This window comes from Antrostomus carolinensis, unplaced genomic scaffold (assembly GCF_000700745.2).
Source record: "Antrostomus carolinensis isolate BGI_N321 unplaced genomic scaffold, ASM70074v2 scaffold5726, whole genome shotgun sequence".
Taxonomy (NCBI): domain Eukaryota; kingdom Metazoa; phylum Chordata; class Aves; order Caprimulgiformes; family Caprimulgidae; genus Antrostomus; species Antrostomus carolinensis.
In genome coordinates, this window is record NW_010319657.1 from 4,323 (window position 1) to 17,047 (window position 12,725).

Consider the following 12,725-nt stretch of genomic DNA (forward strand, 5'->3'; position numbering starts at 1 on the left):
ATGGAACAGCAGCAGCTGTGGAAGATGTGGAAACTGTGTCAAGAGAGAATTTATGCTGCGAAAGGTGCACATCTCTTTAATAGGTGAAAATCTTAGAGAGAGACAGATAAAAATCTTGGTCAAATGTCTGAAGTTTTTTCCTGCACACTTCCAGATAGAAATTCCACATTTGGAACAACTGTAAAATTCTGAGTAATAGCTCAGAAGCTTGTAATTAAATAGCTTATCAGTTAAAATTTCTCAGTGTGTTTGCTGGCTTGTTTTGTGAAAGTGAAATGTGGGAGTTTCCTCTGTCAGACCTTCAGCAATCCAGTAACAAGTCTTGTAGTGGAGACATTCTTTAAAACATGAAATCTCATTGCTTTGGGGAGCTTAGTTAAAGGTCTGTAAATGGGGGAGGACATAGGGTCATAGGCCGTGTAACTCAGCGTAGCTTTAAAAAAATGTCTGTAGCTGCAGGGTTAGGATGAGGCTTTAGTTGGTGTGTTAGTAGTTTTGGTTCTCTTGGCTTGACTGGACAGACTGGTCTCAAAAGACTGAAAGCAAAATGTGCTGTGTGGAAGACTTGACTTTTCTTTAGGAAAAAGGGTGTTCAGTAACTTGCTTGAGGTAGTTGCAGGCGTTTGTCTTGGTTGAATTGCCAGACTGTCTGTGCATTAGTCAGCCAGCATCATTTGGGGAAAAAAAAAAATAAAAAAATCCAGACTGGAAGACAAGGGAAGTTCTGTTGGCTTACAAAGCTGTCTTCTGTTCTTAGTATGTAAGTAGAGTGTTTTAAATAAATCGGAAAATGAGAAGTAGGTTTTTTACTGCTGGTTTTCACTGCTAGTTATGAGGCATGGAGGGAGGTGAGTGCAGTCTAAAGGTTGTCTTAATTTTGGAAGGGTATTTGGGTATAATCAGATTTTTATTACAAATAATTATAAATCTGACCTGTTGTTGAGCTAGGCTAAGCTAGTCTCAGGAGAGGAGGGATTATTAACATCAGTGTGTAAGACTGCATTGGTAACATCAGTGTGTAAGAAAGATTGCATTGGCCTATGTATGTTCTGTGGTTAGTTTTAGTATTTTGTCAGTGTGTAAGACTGCATTGGTAACATATGTATGTTCTGTGGTTAGTTTTAGTATTTTATTTTCGTAGTTATAACCCTGAGTATTGATATTCAAAGAATTACTAATCTTATGAAAACTTCCATGACTAGAATTCAGACCTATTTTTTTGTATACACATGTATATGTGTATAAAAATAGGTAAATTGCCACTCAGCATTCTAGTTTCAGGCAATAGCTTTTATATATTACAGTATAGTAACAAAGTGTTGCCAATATTATTAGATTATTAGACTGAGCATTAAAATCGATGGCTAAGGTAATGTAAGACTGCATACTCTGCATTTTAGGTAGTTTATGTCTACATTTACTAGAGAACTGTTTTGTTTTTATTTATTTTTGCTTGTCAAACATCAGAATATTGGCTTCCTTGAAACTGACTGCCTAGAAACAAGCCCAAGCACTTTAGGGGACTAACAGGACTGATCCAAAGCCCTCTGCTGTCGCTGCCCCTGGCAGTTTGGAAGTGTACATTCCAGCTGTATGCTATGATGCTCTACTTACAGGGGAAGCATAAAGAACTGAGTCCAGACTTGCGCTCCTGCTTGCTGCAGGGTGCTTTGGAATATCAAGGGAAGGTGAAACTCTGAGGTTCAACCTTTAGAGAACTTCCAAAAGCTTTGAGGGAAAGCTATCAGTACTACAGCTTTCTCTCTTGGAAGGACTCTCGATGCTTCATCTGGTAGATTTCCTTCATGTTTCACTTAAGAGGGAGATGTAAGTTACAAAAAAGATGCAGGCATCAGGAAGCATATCTGAGAGGAAAGTAGTTAACTCATGGAATGCTTGGAGAGCCAGTGTATTTACAGTGATAAACATAGTGACCATTAAAGATGAATCTACACTGCACATTAACTTACTCTAAGTATGAACGATGAGTTACTGCTTCTGCTGCCTGAGCTGGTTCGAGTTACTGTATTATGCTGCCAACGGCTTTGGCTTTCACTGTAACTGATGTGGCTTACGTAAGCTTCTAGGAGGAGAAGGGCTTTATGACTCCTTCTAGGAGTTACTGACAACAGGACAGTTTTGAAGAAAATAATACACGTTCATCATATCTGCTTTTTCTCGCCTGTGGAACAATTGTGCCTGTCTGCTCTCACAGCTTTATTATGAGGCACATAAATACTAAATTCTAAATACTTTATCCTCTGAGCAAATAGCATGTCTGTCCTCTGTAACATCAAGAAGAGGGAAAAGTGATAAATCTGCTCCAAATGGTTTCTAAGTATAATCTTAGCAAAAAAGGTGCGTCAGTAAAAACATGACTATGTTGCAGCTAAAAAGGTTTGCTTTGTAAGGAGTATATATGTTACTTTGAACAGTAAAATTTTTTCCTACTTAAAGCTGAATTAATTGTGTTCACTGATAAAAGCCTTATTTGAAATTAAAGGTAACAGTTGTATTGGTAGTGAAAATGCGTTTCCTTGTGAACAATGCAAAAATGTCTATAAATAAAAATATGCACCAAACTAATTATGCATGTTTTCTTTTTTTTTCCAGTAAAGTGAAGCAAGGTCTCCTTCCTAGCTTAGAAGATCTACTTTTCTATACTATTGCAGAAGGACAAGAAAAAATACCAGTTCATAAATTCATAACTGTAAGTTTACTCTTCCAGAGTGCTATATGAAAGCTAACTATGACAAGGTTTTTTTAACATTCTAAATGTAAGAATATAAAGCAAAGCATTTGTTATACGTGGTTAGCTGCAGCAAGGAATGTAACTGTATTTCTGCCCTCCCGACGCTGTTTCTTTAATTAAGTAAGAGAATGGGTGTACTAATATTGTTATTCACTTATTTGCTATGCAAAAGAGTATACTTGAAAGCTTCTGTGTCTATGGCAGGGCTGGGTAGTGTTTGCACTTGTGTAAAATGTAGTTGGACCACTGTGGATTTCAGATGACATTAAGCCTTTGACATCAGATGCAGACAAAATGGTGAAAGGATCAATAAGGTATCAAAATGTCTCCATGGTGAGAACACAGGAGCAGATGTCTCTTATCTTGATAAATAGGACTGCATAGTAGAGAACTTGATTGTAATAGTATATTTTTTCATTGTAGTAATTACTGTTTTATTGTAATAGGCACTCAAATCTACAGGATTACGTACAGCTGATCCCCGATTGAAAGAGTGCATGGATATGTTAAGACTGACCCTTCAGACGACTTCAGATGGTGTTATGCTGGACAAAGACCTTTTTAAAAAGTAAACTTTCTGTCAATAATGTAACTATGTAATCTTAAATGAATGTTGTGTGTGTTACTGACTGCTGTCTTAGGAGAACATAAGGTATATAAATCTACATGTAATTAGAAGGGGAGTCAAACACACACTCCCACTGATGCTATTTTCATATGAGCTTGTTCTCTGGTTTCACGCAGCAGACAGATTGTGTGATCTCCACAAGAGTTTAATGTATCAGTGTTGCTTGCACGTGTATCTGACCCTATACTGCAACTCTCGGTCAGATGCCAAATAAATTAATTGATACGACATGAAGCATTTAGTATGAGTACATAAAACTTCTCTCTTGCTGCCTTATCAGTTTTAAATCTGAAGTTCAGGATGCTGCTTCTGTGTAGTGAGATGTTCAGGATAGGTATGTAGTTAGTTCTAAAAGTGAGTAAATGAAAAATAGAGTAAAGTTAAATTGCAAGATATATTGAGGTGAGAGTAGTTAGGACTGCAGACACAGCTTTGGTCTGTTTTGGAAAAGATTTACGTGCCTTATGTTAGTGATAGTTTTTTTTTTTTGTTTTGTTTTTTTTTTAAGAGAAGTCTGTGGTCAGTTAGCTGAACAATATAAGCACTGTTCAGGTTGTCTTCAGTTCATTCCAAGCATGCTCCTTCACTCCCCTACTTACAGTTTTTGTGTATCAAGAGTTTGTAAGTTTAGAGGCTCTTAAATTTTGAAACGAAATTTGTAGACTGTTTTTGAGTCTATATTTTTATTCAATTTATAGGGTAAATGACATAATATCTAAAACTTGCTTCTTTCATGAAGAGTATACATTTGTCAAAATTGGTACATTTTTGTTCTGTAGCATTTTTTAATTTGTGAACTAATGCTGTGAAGTACTCTTTCCTCTCAGTTACAATTTAAAATATATATGTGTATGTGTGAGGAAAAAAAAAAAGATGTGTTTACATAAGTAATTGTGTATATATGTTATATACATATAAGTATATAAAATACATAGTATACAGTGTATGTTTATACTGGACTATATCTTTACCTAGTTTGTGTAAATATAAACAGAAAGTATGTATGTTATATTCCTTTTAATATATATCAACATTTTTTGGGAGTACATTGAGGAAAATAAGAGTATCTGTGTGTGTGACAAATAGCAAACCAGTCAACTCTGTAATCAGTGTGGGGTACTTCTTAAAGGTACAACATGGACTAACTTATTCCTGTGTTTAAGTTCAAGACCAGGTCTTCCCTGGTTATTTGTCAGCACAGTAGAAACTCTAAATTGCTGAGTCAGAAACATTCCTGGGTTTATGGTTGTACTGGAAAGGAAGTGCTTTTGCTATTATGCACTATGTTTATACTATAAAGCTTGTTTGTAGTAGTAAACTATGAATTATGTTTTTGACAAGGGCTCTGTATTAAAAAAAAAAAAAGGACACGTGATTGCTAATTAGAGGGCTGAAGATTAGCCTGTGTTCTACATCATATCTCTAGGATTTGATCCTCTGTATTAGGGGAGTGGTTGCTACTGTGATAATTTGTGGAAAGCTTATACAGTTACTTGTTGTGTAGAAAGAGTTTTGAACATAAAGACAAACATAAAGAGGATGGAGAGGTAGATCTGTTCTCACATGGCAGGTTTTCCTTTGCAGCAGCAGGTGCCAACCGTTTTTATAATTTAAAACCCCGCAAACTTCAGTTCTCTGTTCCTCCTAGGCACACTGCATTTGTGTTGTGGAGACTTGTACAAGGTTCCTGTATTTTTTGTTCTTCTCCAAGTGTTTAAGGTGTGCAATATAATAAGCATCTACTCAGCTGTACTTACCTCGGGAGTCTGAAGCTTCAGTTCCCTAAACATAAAAGTCAGTGGTGTAATTCTCCTGTTGAATTTGAATCCAAAGCTGCTAGGTCAAATAAAGCATCAGGATTAAGTGATGTGGCATAGTGATAGCATAAGCTTGACTAAATCAATCAAGTCTAGTAGAAATTACCCGTAAAATATTTTAGCTCTTGCATCTGTACTGTCTGTCTTTGTAATGTAAGTTTCAACACCTTTTTAGTGTTCTAAATGTTAAGACTCCAATTTGACTAATCTTGCTTTATTTTGAAGATTTTTTGGCTCTGCAGTGCTCTCCACTTGAACAAAAAATTGGAAAAAAATCTCTATGTTACAGGCAGAACAACTTGGGTTTTTAATTTGCCAAATCCAGAGTTTCTTGAATTGAAGGCTTCACTGGTGCACATTTCAGAAAGCGCTTGACAAATTTCTTGAAGTAGCTGTTCATGTTGCAGGTGTATAATGTAACGTGTGGTCTTTGTAGCAGGCTCACTGAGAGCAGCCTGCTTATTGCAAGCAGCAGAGCATGCTAGTTAGCTTGCTATGGGGATTTTTTCTTTTCTTTTTTTTTCTTTTTTTTTTTGGCTACCCTAGCTGTAGTGTTACTTACTAAAGTAGTAGTATTATCTGTTGTTAGATGAAACTTGGGCAACTTAACAGATATGGAAGATGGTGCACTCTAACCTTCCACATGAAGTGTGCGCATTTTGACATATCCTATTTTTTAGATCTATATCTATGATGTTGTAGGTAATTTGTAGAAAAAAAGTTCTGATAATATTTGTAAGAAATTCTCCTACTTCTCTTAGCTTTTCCTTTAACTCAGAGCTCATTCCTAATAGAAAAATAGAAGACTTGCAAAAAGCCTTGTTTCTTAACTAACAATATTTTGGTCAATGACAGGGGGAAAGGAAAGGCATGAGGCAGTCAGCACTGAGTTATTTTTAAAGCAATGTGTGCTTGAGTGAGATGGTAGCTGCTGAGTAGCAGTTACAACTCTGAGGTTTAAACTCTGTTCCCTTTCAGAATAATTTACTTGGCCTTGTAGACTTAGCCCTAGTCACAAGGTGCTGTCTGTCCAGCTTTATTGACCTTCAACTGTGGTCTTCCTAGCTGAGTCTTCTCTGAGCTGCAGGTAGGAAGCAGCAATCTGAGTATGTTATGTTCTAAGCATAAACCTGACAATCTGTTGCCAGATCTCAAACAGGGTTATCTATTTGCTTCCAAGTGGCTATGCCATTCTCTCAATCTAGGTAGCAAATCCTGAGAAAAACTTTCATTTTAGATGTCCTTAATCCAGTTATTCTTAAATGCTTTCATCCTATTGGCTTGAGCCATTAGGACGCTTTTGATAGCAGATGTAGAGGACTTCCACTGTGTTATAATATCCATACCTCATTTGTCAAAATAATGTCACTTTTTTCCTAAAATGTCTAAAAATACTGAACACTTCTACAGACCTAGTCTTCCTAGTTGGAAATGGAGTTTCACATTCCTTTCTGTAATGCTCATACCGTAGCTTTTTAAACAGAAAAAAAAAAAGGTGTTGATCCAGCTATATGGGTAGCCTAACAGTTCTTCAGAATTGGTGGGAGTTCAGACTGTATTTTTAGTAGATGTCTACTTTGTGTAGGAAAAATCCACAATTATAGCCAGAACTCGAAAAAGAATGGATAAATGTAACAAGTTCCATGGTAAAGGAAACAAAGTAATCCTAACTTTATGTTAGAGACCAAAGATTCAGTTTCAAAAAACCCCAAACAACCCAAGCTGTTACTTTCACGTTATACAAATCACTGAAAGTTATTATCGGCTGTAAGATTTGCATCCTAATCTTCCTAACCCAGATCTATCAGGGAAGTTTTATAATTTGAAAAGACATATTTTCAAATGGGAGAAGTGCTTGGATTGGGATTTGGCAAGACAGAATTTTTTAGGGTGAGATTATGAAGTTTGGAAGGATTATGAAATGGAAGGATTTGAGGTGGGAAGTTTTTAGTGTACCTATCTTGAACGTTGCTAAAGTACGTTGGCGATAAGGGCTACATGTTCATAAAAGTTTGACTGTAGAAAGATTTTTATTTATCAGTATATTCATTTACTTAAATTTCTCCATGCAGTCTTTTCCTACTTCTGTGTTTGTCTCCGAAGGGTTACCTGGAACATAAACCAGTTCGAAACTCCAGTGAGGAGGAGATGTCAGATGCCGATATTAGAGGCTGTCAAGGCTAGTGTCCTCTGTTGACTGATAATATTACTGCCCCGTTAATTGGAGCTTACTAAGACCCCTTTAATTTTGTCCATGCATGTCCATGTTACGAGTACCCATCTAGATTAATTGAAACTCCATATTTAATGCCTATGAATTCATACGATTTGCCTGGGTTAAAGAGTACCAGGATAAATACCCAGACACTGACCTCAGCAGAAGTCTGAGAACAATAACTTCTTGCAGAAATAGATAATGTCCTTAACCAGCATAGCTATTTCTGCAGTGAGTTTCAGCTTCTAGCTTAAAATGATTAAATTCTTGAAGTGAGCATCCTAGACTTGGTGTGAACTGGTAAGTGTATAAATACCTTTCCTGTTTCAGAAACATAATGTGGTCTCAGAGGACTGTATTTCAGTGCATACTGCCTTGTTGTTTTCCACACTTTGTATTTTTGAGTTGTTCTAGTAGGTTTAGGTAAACTTCAAATTTTTTTAATTTTTTTTTTTTTTCTTACAAGAATGCTTAATGCTGTCGAGGTGATTCAGACAATGTAGAAGTGCATCTGAAGGTTATTCCTTCTGCACATACAGCTGCCATAACTTAATTATTTTTAAAAAGGAGTTGTTGCACCTGGAGTAGGTAACTAATTGGAGGTGGCTAGGAGCAAAAATGACCATGATTTTTTGCAAGATATGTAAAAAAGGAGTGGATAAGCATTACAAATTACAACCAAACTGACTCACTTGCTATTTTAACATAGGCTAACAAAGCAGCTTATTACAGACAGAGCAATCCTTAGGATGTCAGTGTGTACAATGGAAACTTCTCTACTGTTTTTCTTTCCCTCTTGTAGAGTAGTGCCTGCCAGCATTTAAAATGTTGTCACTTGAATTTGGGATAAAGTCTCCTAAGTACAAAGGAGTTCAAACTGAAGCTTTGAAAAAAGAAGGGGGTTCAAAGGGAAGCTAATTCTGCCTGTTCACTGGTCTTCATGCAACTTCATTGTGAACTGATAATGACTTTTAATAATAGGATTATTGGAAGTATCTATTCCAAGTGAAAGTATTTCCTTAAAAATGATTTTTTACTTTTATTCTAAATTTTTTACTTCCTTCATTGGTAGGATATGGGCTTATTTGTAATATGGGTCTAGATGTTCCTAACTTTCCATTTGTCTGTATTAACAGTTTGTTTCAGGATAGTATGAATGTGTTAAGGGAATTGTTTGGTGTTAAACCTCCCTTTCTCTTCTTCCACTGGGATAGGGCTCTTAATACCCTTTATCAGCTCATATTTCAACTGATGCGATAGTGGCTCCTGATTCCCTCCCCTGCTCCCTCTCACCCCCCACTCACAGACGGCTTTCAGCAGCATGTCTCAGCTTGTGTTTTGATCCTTCCTTTCTTCTGTTTCTCCTAGATAAGGCCTTTCCTTTATACCTCATCTTTTTTTTTAAATATACCAGATGGGCTGATGTTCAGAGGGCGTGGGCGATCATACATTGTGGGTTAAAAGGCAGCAAAGATTCCTTAACTGGTGATAGTTTGAAGCAAGAGACTTGCAGTGCTGCTCACTGTTAACTTTAGTTTAGAATACTTTATGAAGTACTTCCACAGAATTTTGTTCTTATCAGAGTGGAAACTTGTTCCAGTTTGGTCTGTTGCCAGTGTTCTTGTTCAATTCATGGTGAAACCAGTTGCAAGTAAGAGAAACCAACTCTGAATGTCAGAAGTCTGATCTAACCCTGAAATTAGCGCTTCTTTGGACAAGGGCTGGGTTAGGTGGCTGTCACATACCTTGTTCTGAAGAAATGGCTGCCTTAGATCCCTTTTGCAGGCTTAGATGCTACTTGAGAGCAAATCGATAGTAGCTTGCAGTACAGGCTTACAGTTGAAACTTCAAATAAGGGCTTTAAATAAAAAAAGCATAAAAACAAATGCAATTAAACAATTTTAAATATGTTTTAAAACAATTTATAACTTAAGGAGTGGAAAATTGAGAAGTCTTTCTAATAAAGACATGTTCTTTTAGGCATATAGCTTCAAGGGACTGACAGTCTTTATTAAAATAGCATGCAATTGCTGCTTAAGTAGGCTTTTTGACAGTACTTCTATACTAATAAAGTTTTTTAACTTTTTGCAGGTGTGTACAAAGTAATATTGTGTTGCTTACTCAAGCTTTCAGGAGGAAGTTTGTCATTCCAGATTTTATGTCGTTTACTTCACATATTGATGAACTATATGAAAGTGCTAAAAAACAATCTGGAGGAAAGGTAACCTGTTTGTGAATTCAACTTCAAACTTCTATAGTTCTCTTGGTATTAACCAAATACATTCTTTGTTAAGTAGACAGATTTTTTTTTTTAACATTTTTAGCAAAATGTTAAACTAATAACAGAACTTCCAAAACTACCTTGCTCTGCAACTTGTGAACTATGTTAGAAATACAGCTGCTTAACTCTAACAGTCTTTTACAGTTTTGAGGTTAGAGTGAGAAAATGGTGTTGTTCTTTCTTTATTTTACAGAAACTATGAAACTGCTGTATAATTTGTCAGAGTAAACTTAAAAAAATTACGCTACTCTATACAACTGGCTGGGTTGTGTGACAGAAATAATTGTCAACACCATACCTATGTTAGTAGTTAAAGTTTATTCTAGTGCTTACTTCCAATAAGTTAGTTGGAAAAACCCCAGACTTTGTTACATACCAAAATTTTTTATGATTTGAAAATGCTAAACATGCATAACATAGAATGGATTCTTCTTAGAATGTGCTGAAGTTTGTACTTTGATAAAATGTTTTGTTTTATAATAATCTAGTGAATATAATAGTTTGTAATGAAGTTTTAGATATACTAGGTGATTATTAGTAGAATAATCCAGTTGTACCTCGTGTATCCTTTCCTTTGGTGTTTATTTTAATGAACATATATTAATATACAGTGAAAAATTTTGGATGTTGTAATGTCTCTTTTTATTTCACATGGTGTTAGGTTGCTGACTATATTCCACAGCTGGCCAAGTTCAGCCCTGATTTGTGGGGGGTGTCACTTTGCACAGTGGATGGACAGAGGTATATTCTAACTTACAGATTTTGCTATTTCAGTTACTTAAACTATCTGACACACAGTACTGCATGATATCTCATGGTTTAATAAAGAAAAAGCTTTACTGGTGTTGAAATAAAACCCATTTGGTCATCTTTCTTGGCATTTTTTTCAGCTTCTCTAGTTAAGCTGAATTACTTTGCTATTTTTATAAAATATTATTTAAATAGTATCTGTAAATACTATATTTGAGGCTGGATTATATTGCGCTCATGATCCAAACACAGTAATGAAGCTGTGGGTAATTTCAGTGTTTACCAAAGGACAAGATGAAGACAATGCTTACATAGTATTAATCTTTGGAAGTTGAAGAGCTTTGTCCAATAGTACCCATACCTTGAGCTGTATTAATTTTTCTGTAGCTCATGTTATACATAAAAGTTAGTTCTTTTTCTGCATTTTAGTGTTCTTGTTGTAGCATTATTATATGATCACTATGCATCACTGAAAGTTTTCAGATCTGTATTTTTTAAAAAGAAAATGGAGACATGGAAACTTAACAGAACTTAACATGATTTTCCTTTCAGGTTTGTTAAATTTTCTCCTGTAAGGATGTATGTAGGTCTTAAGATATGGCTAGAGTGATTTTATTTTTATTTTTTCTTGAGCAGTGACTCAGTGTAGCAGAGACAGTTATGAGCCCAAATATAAAAGAGTATCTCTCACCATCTAGCTGAGAAATAAGATAAAATATTCTGTGTCCACCTTTGCAACTAGACAGTGTGAGATGCTCATCAGCTTGCATGTCTCTACTGTCCTGCAGTTTGATATGGTCATATTGCATATTCGGAGTAACATAAGTTTTAGGTGTTTGGTACATCTTGGCTGAATGGAGCGTTCTTGAAGGAGCATCAGACTTGCTTATGGTGGCTATGGATTGGAGTTCACTTTAATGTGATCTTTTATGACTGTGTGTTTGTTTCTTACTAGCCATATACAAGTGAGTTGAAGTATTTTTCAGCTCCCTGCTTAAGTATCTAAATTATAATCTATTCATAGTAAGACAGCTTTAAAAGTAAAGCTGTTTTTAAATACATTAAATTAGCATTTTATTTTGGATATTATAACACGTACTAATCAAAGTTTTTATAATGCTAATTTTTGTAATGTTTAGAGTTGTGTAATGTCAGTTTTTATAATGCCAAAGTGTTTTTGTGAGTTTCTCTGAAACCTTTCCACATTTTCTGCAAAGAAAAGAAGCAAATACGTTTCTGATGTTGCCATCAGACTAGTGGTTGCTTGGAGACTTTCGCTCTAGATGCGGCATCTGCTGCTTGTATGAGTCATTTCACGATGCAGTCTGACTTAGATGTTGAAAGTACACTTTCCAGAAGATGGCATTTAATAATTGTAAGAAAATACCTATGCCATTATCAAAGCAAACGTAAATACAATTATTTAATTATTGCTCTTGAATTCCAAACTGGAGTTGGATCTTATCTGTATTTATATAGACATAAATATATGTAGTGGCTATATTCGGGTCAGCTCTGCCCTGTTGAGTATGTGGTTTGCAATTGAGTAGGTTAAGTGTGATACTGGAGCTCTAAGGTGATTTTTTTGCTCTGGTACAAACACATTTCTGAACTTGCTTTTATTTTGTTACATCTGCAGTAATTACCAGCAAGTGACTTTGTTATGCTTAGCTTATGGAGGCAATTGTTCAGTCTTTAAATCTTTTTGTTCCAGTTTTTAAAATGAGACTTAACAATAATATGCTTTAGGGTTTTTTGTGATTTTCTTAATAGTCCTAGTATGTTAAAGAATGGATGAAGCATTTAACACTCTACTTGCTGCAGCTGACAAACAGGAAATTTCAGAACTCTTTATCTGTGTTTTTCCCAGGCATTCTGTTGGCGATACCAAAGTTCCATTTTGTCTTCAGTCCTGTGTAAAGCCTTTGAAATATGCTATTGCTGTTAATGATCTTGGCACAGAGTATGTGCACAGATATGTTGGTAAAGAGCCTAGTGGATTAAGATTCAACAAATTGTTCCTGAATGAAGATGGTAAGAGATATATATAATACTTAATAATGCAAATACTCAATTTTAGAAAATAAAAAAACAAGCTACACATTTTCTTCAGTCTTTTCATTTTACCGTAACCTCTCAAGTCTTATTACTAGACAGCATCCCAAAATATCTTGCCATCAGCAAGGTATGCTTATTCTTTGTCACTCGCTTTTACATACTTGAGAATGCTAATAGAAGATGCTTTATTACTTCTGTTCTATTTGCTAATATGCAGCTGTAGG

The 12,725-nt window shown here is 35.5% G+C and overlaps 1 protein-coding gene across 1 annotated transcript in view; it reads left to right on the forward strand.

Moving 5' to 3' along the window:
• Positions 1 to 838: 838 nt before the first annotated feature.
• Positions 839 to 12,725, forward strand: part of GLS (glutaminase) — a 56,550-nt gene continuing 44,663 nt past the window's right edge. The window contains exons 1-7 of the mRNA XM_029085275.1: positions 839 to 848; positions 1,401 to 1,455; positions 2,614 to 2,710; positions 3,199 to 3,320; positions 9,504 to 9,633; positions 10,355 to 10,434; positions 12,314 to 12,477. Of these exons, the coding sequence (XP_028941108.1) occupies positions 839 to 848; positions 1,401 to 1,455; positions 2,614 to 2,710; positions 3,199 to 3,320; positions 9,504 to 9,633; positions 10,355 to 10,434; positions 12,314 to 12,477 (658 nt within the window). The remainder of the gene's footprint in view (positions 849 to 1,400; positions 1,456 to 2,613; positions 2,711 to 3,198; positions 3,321 to 9,503; positions 9,634 to 10,354; positions 10,435 to 12,313; positions 12,478 to 12,725) is intronic.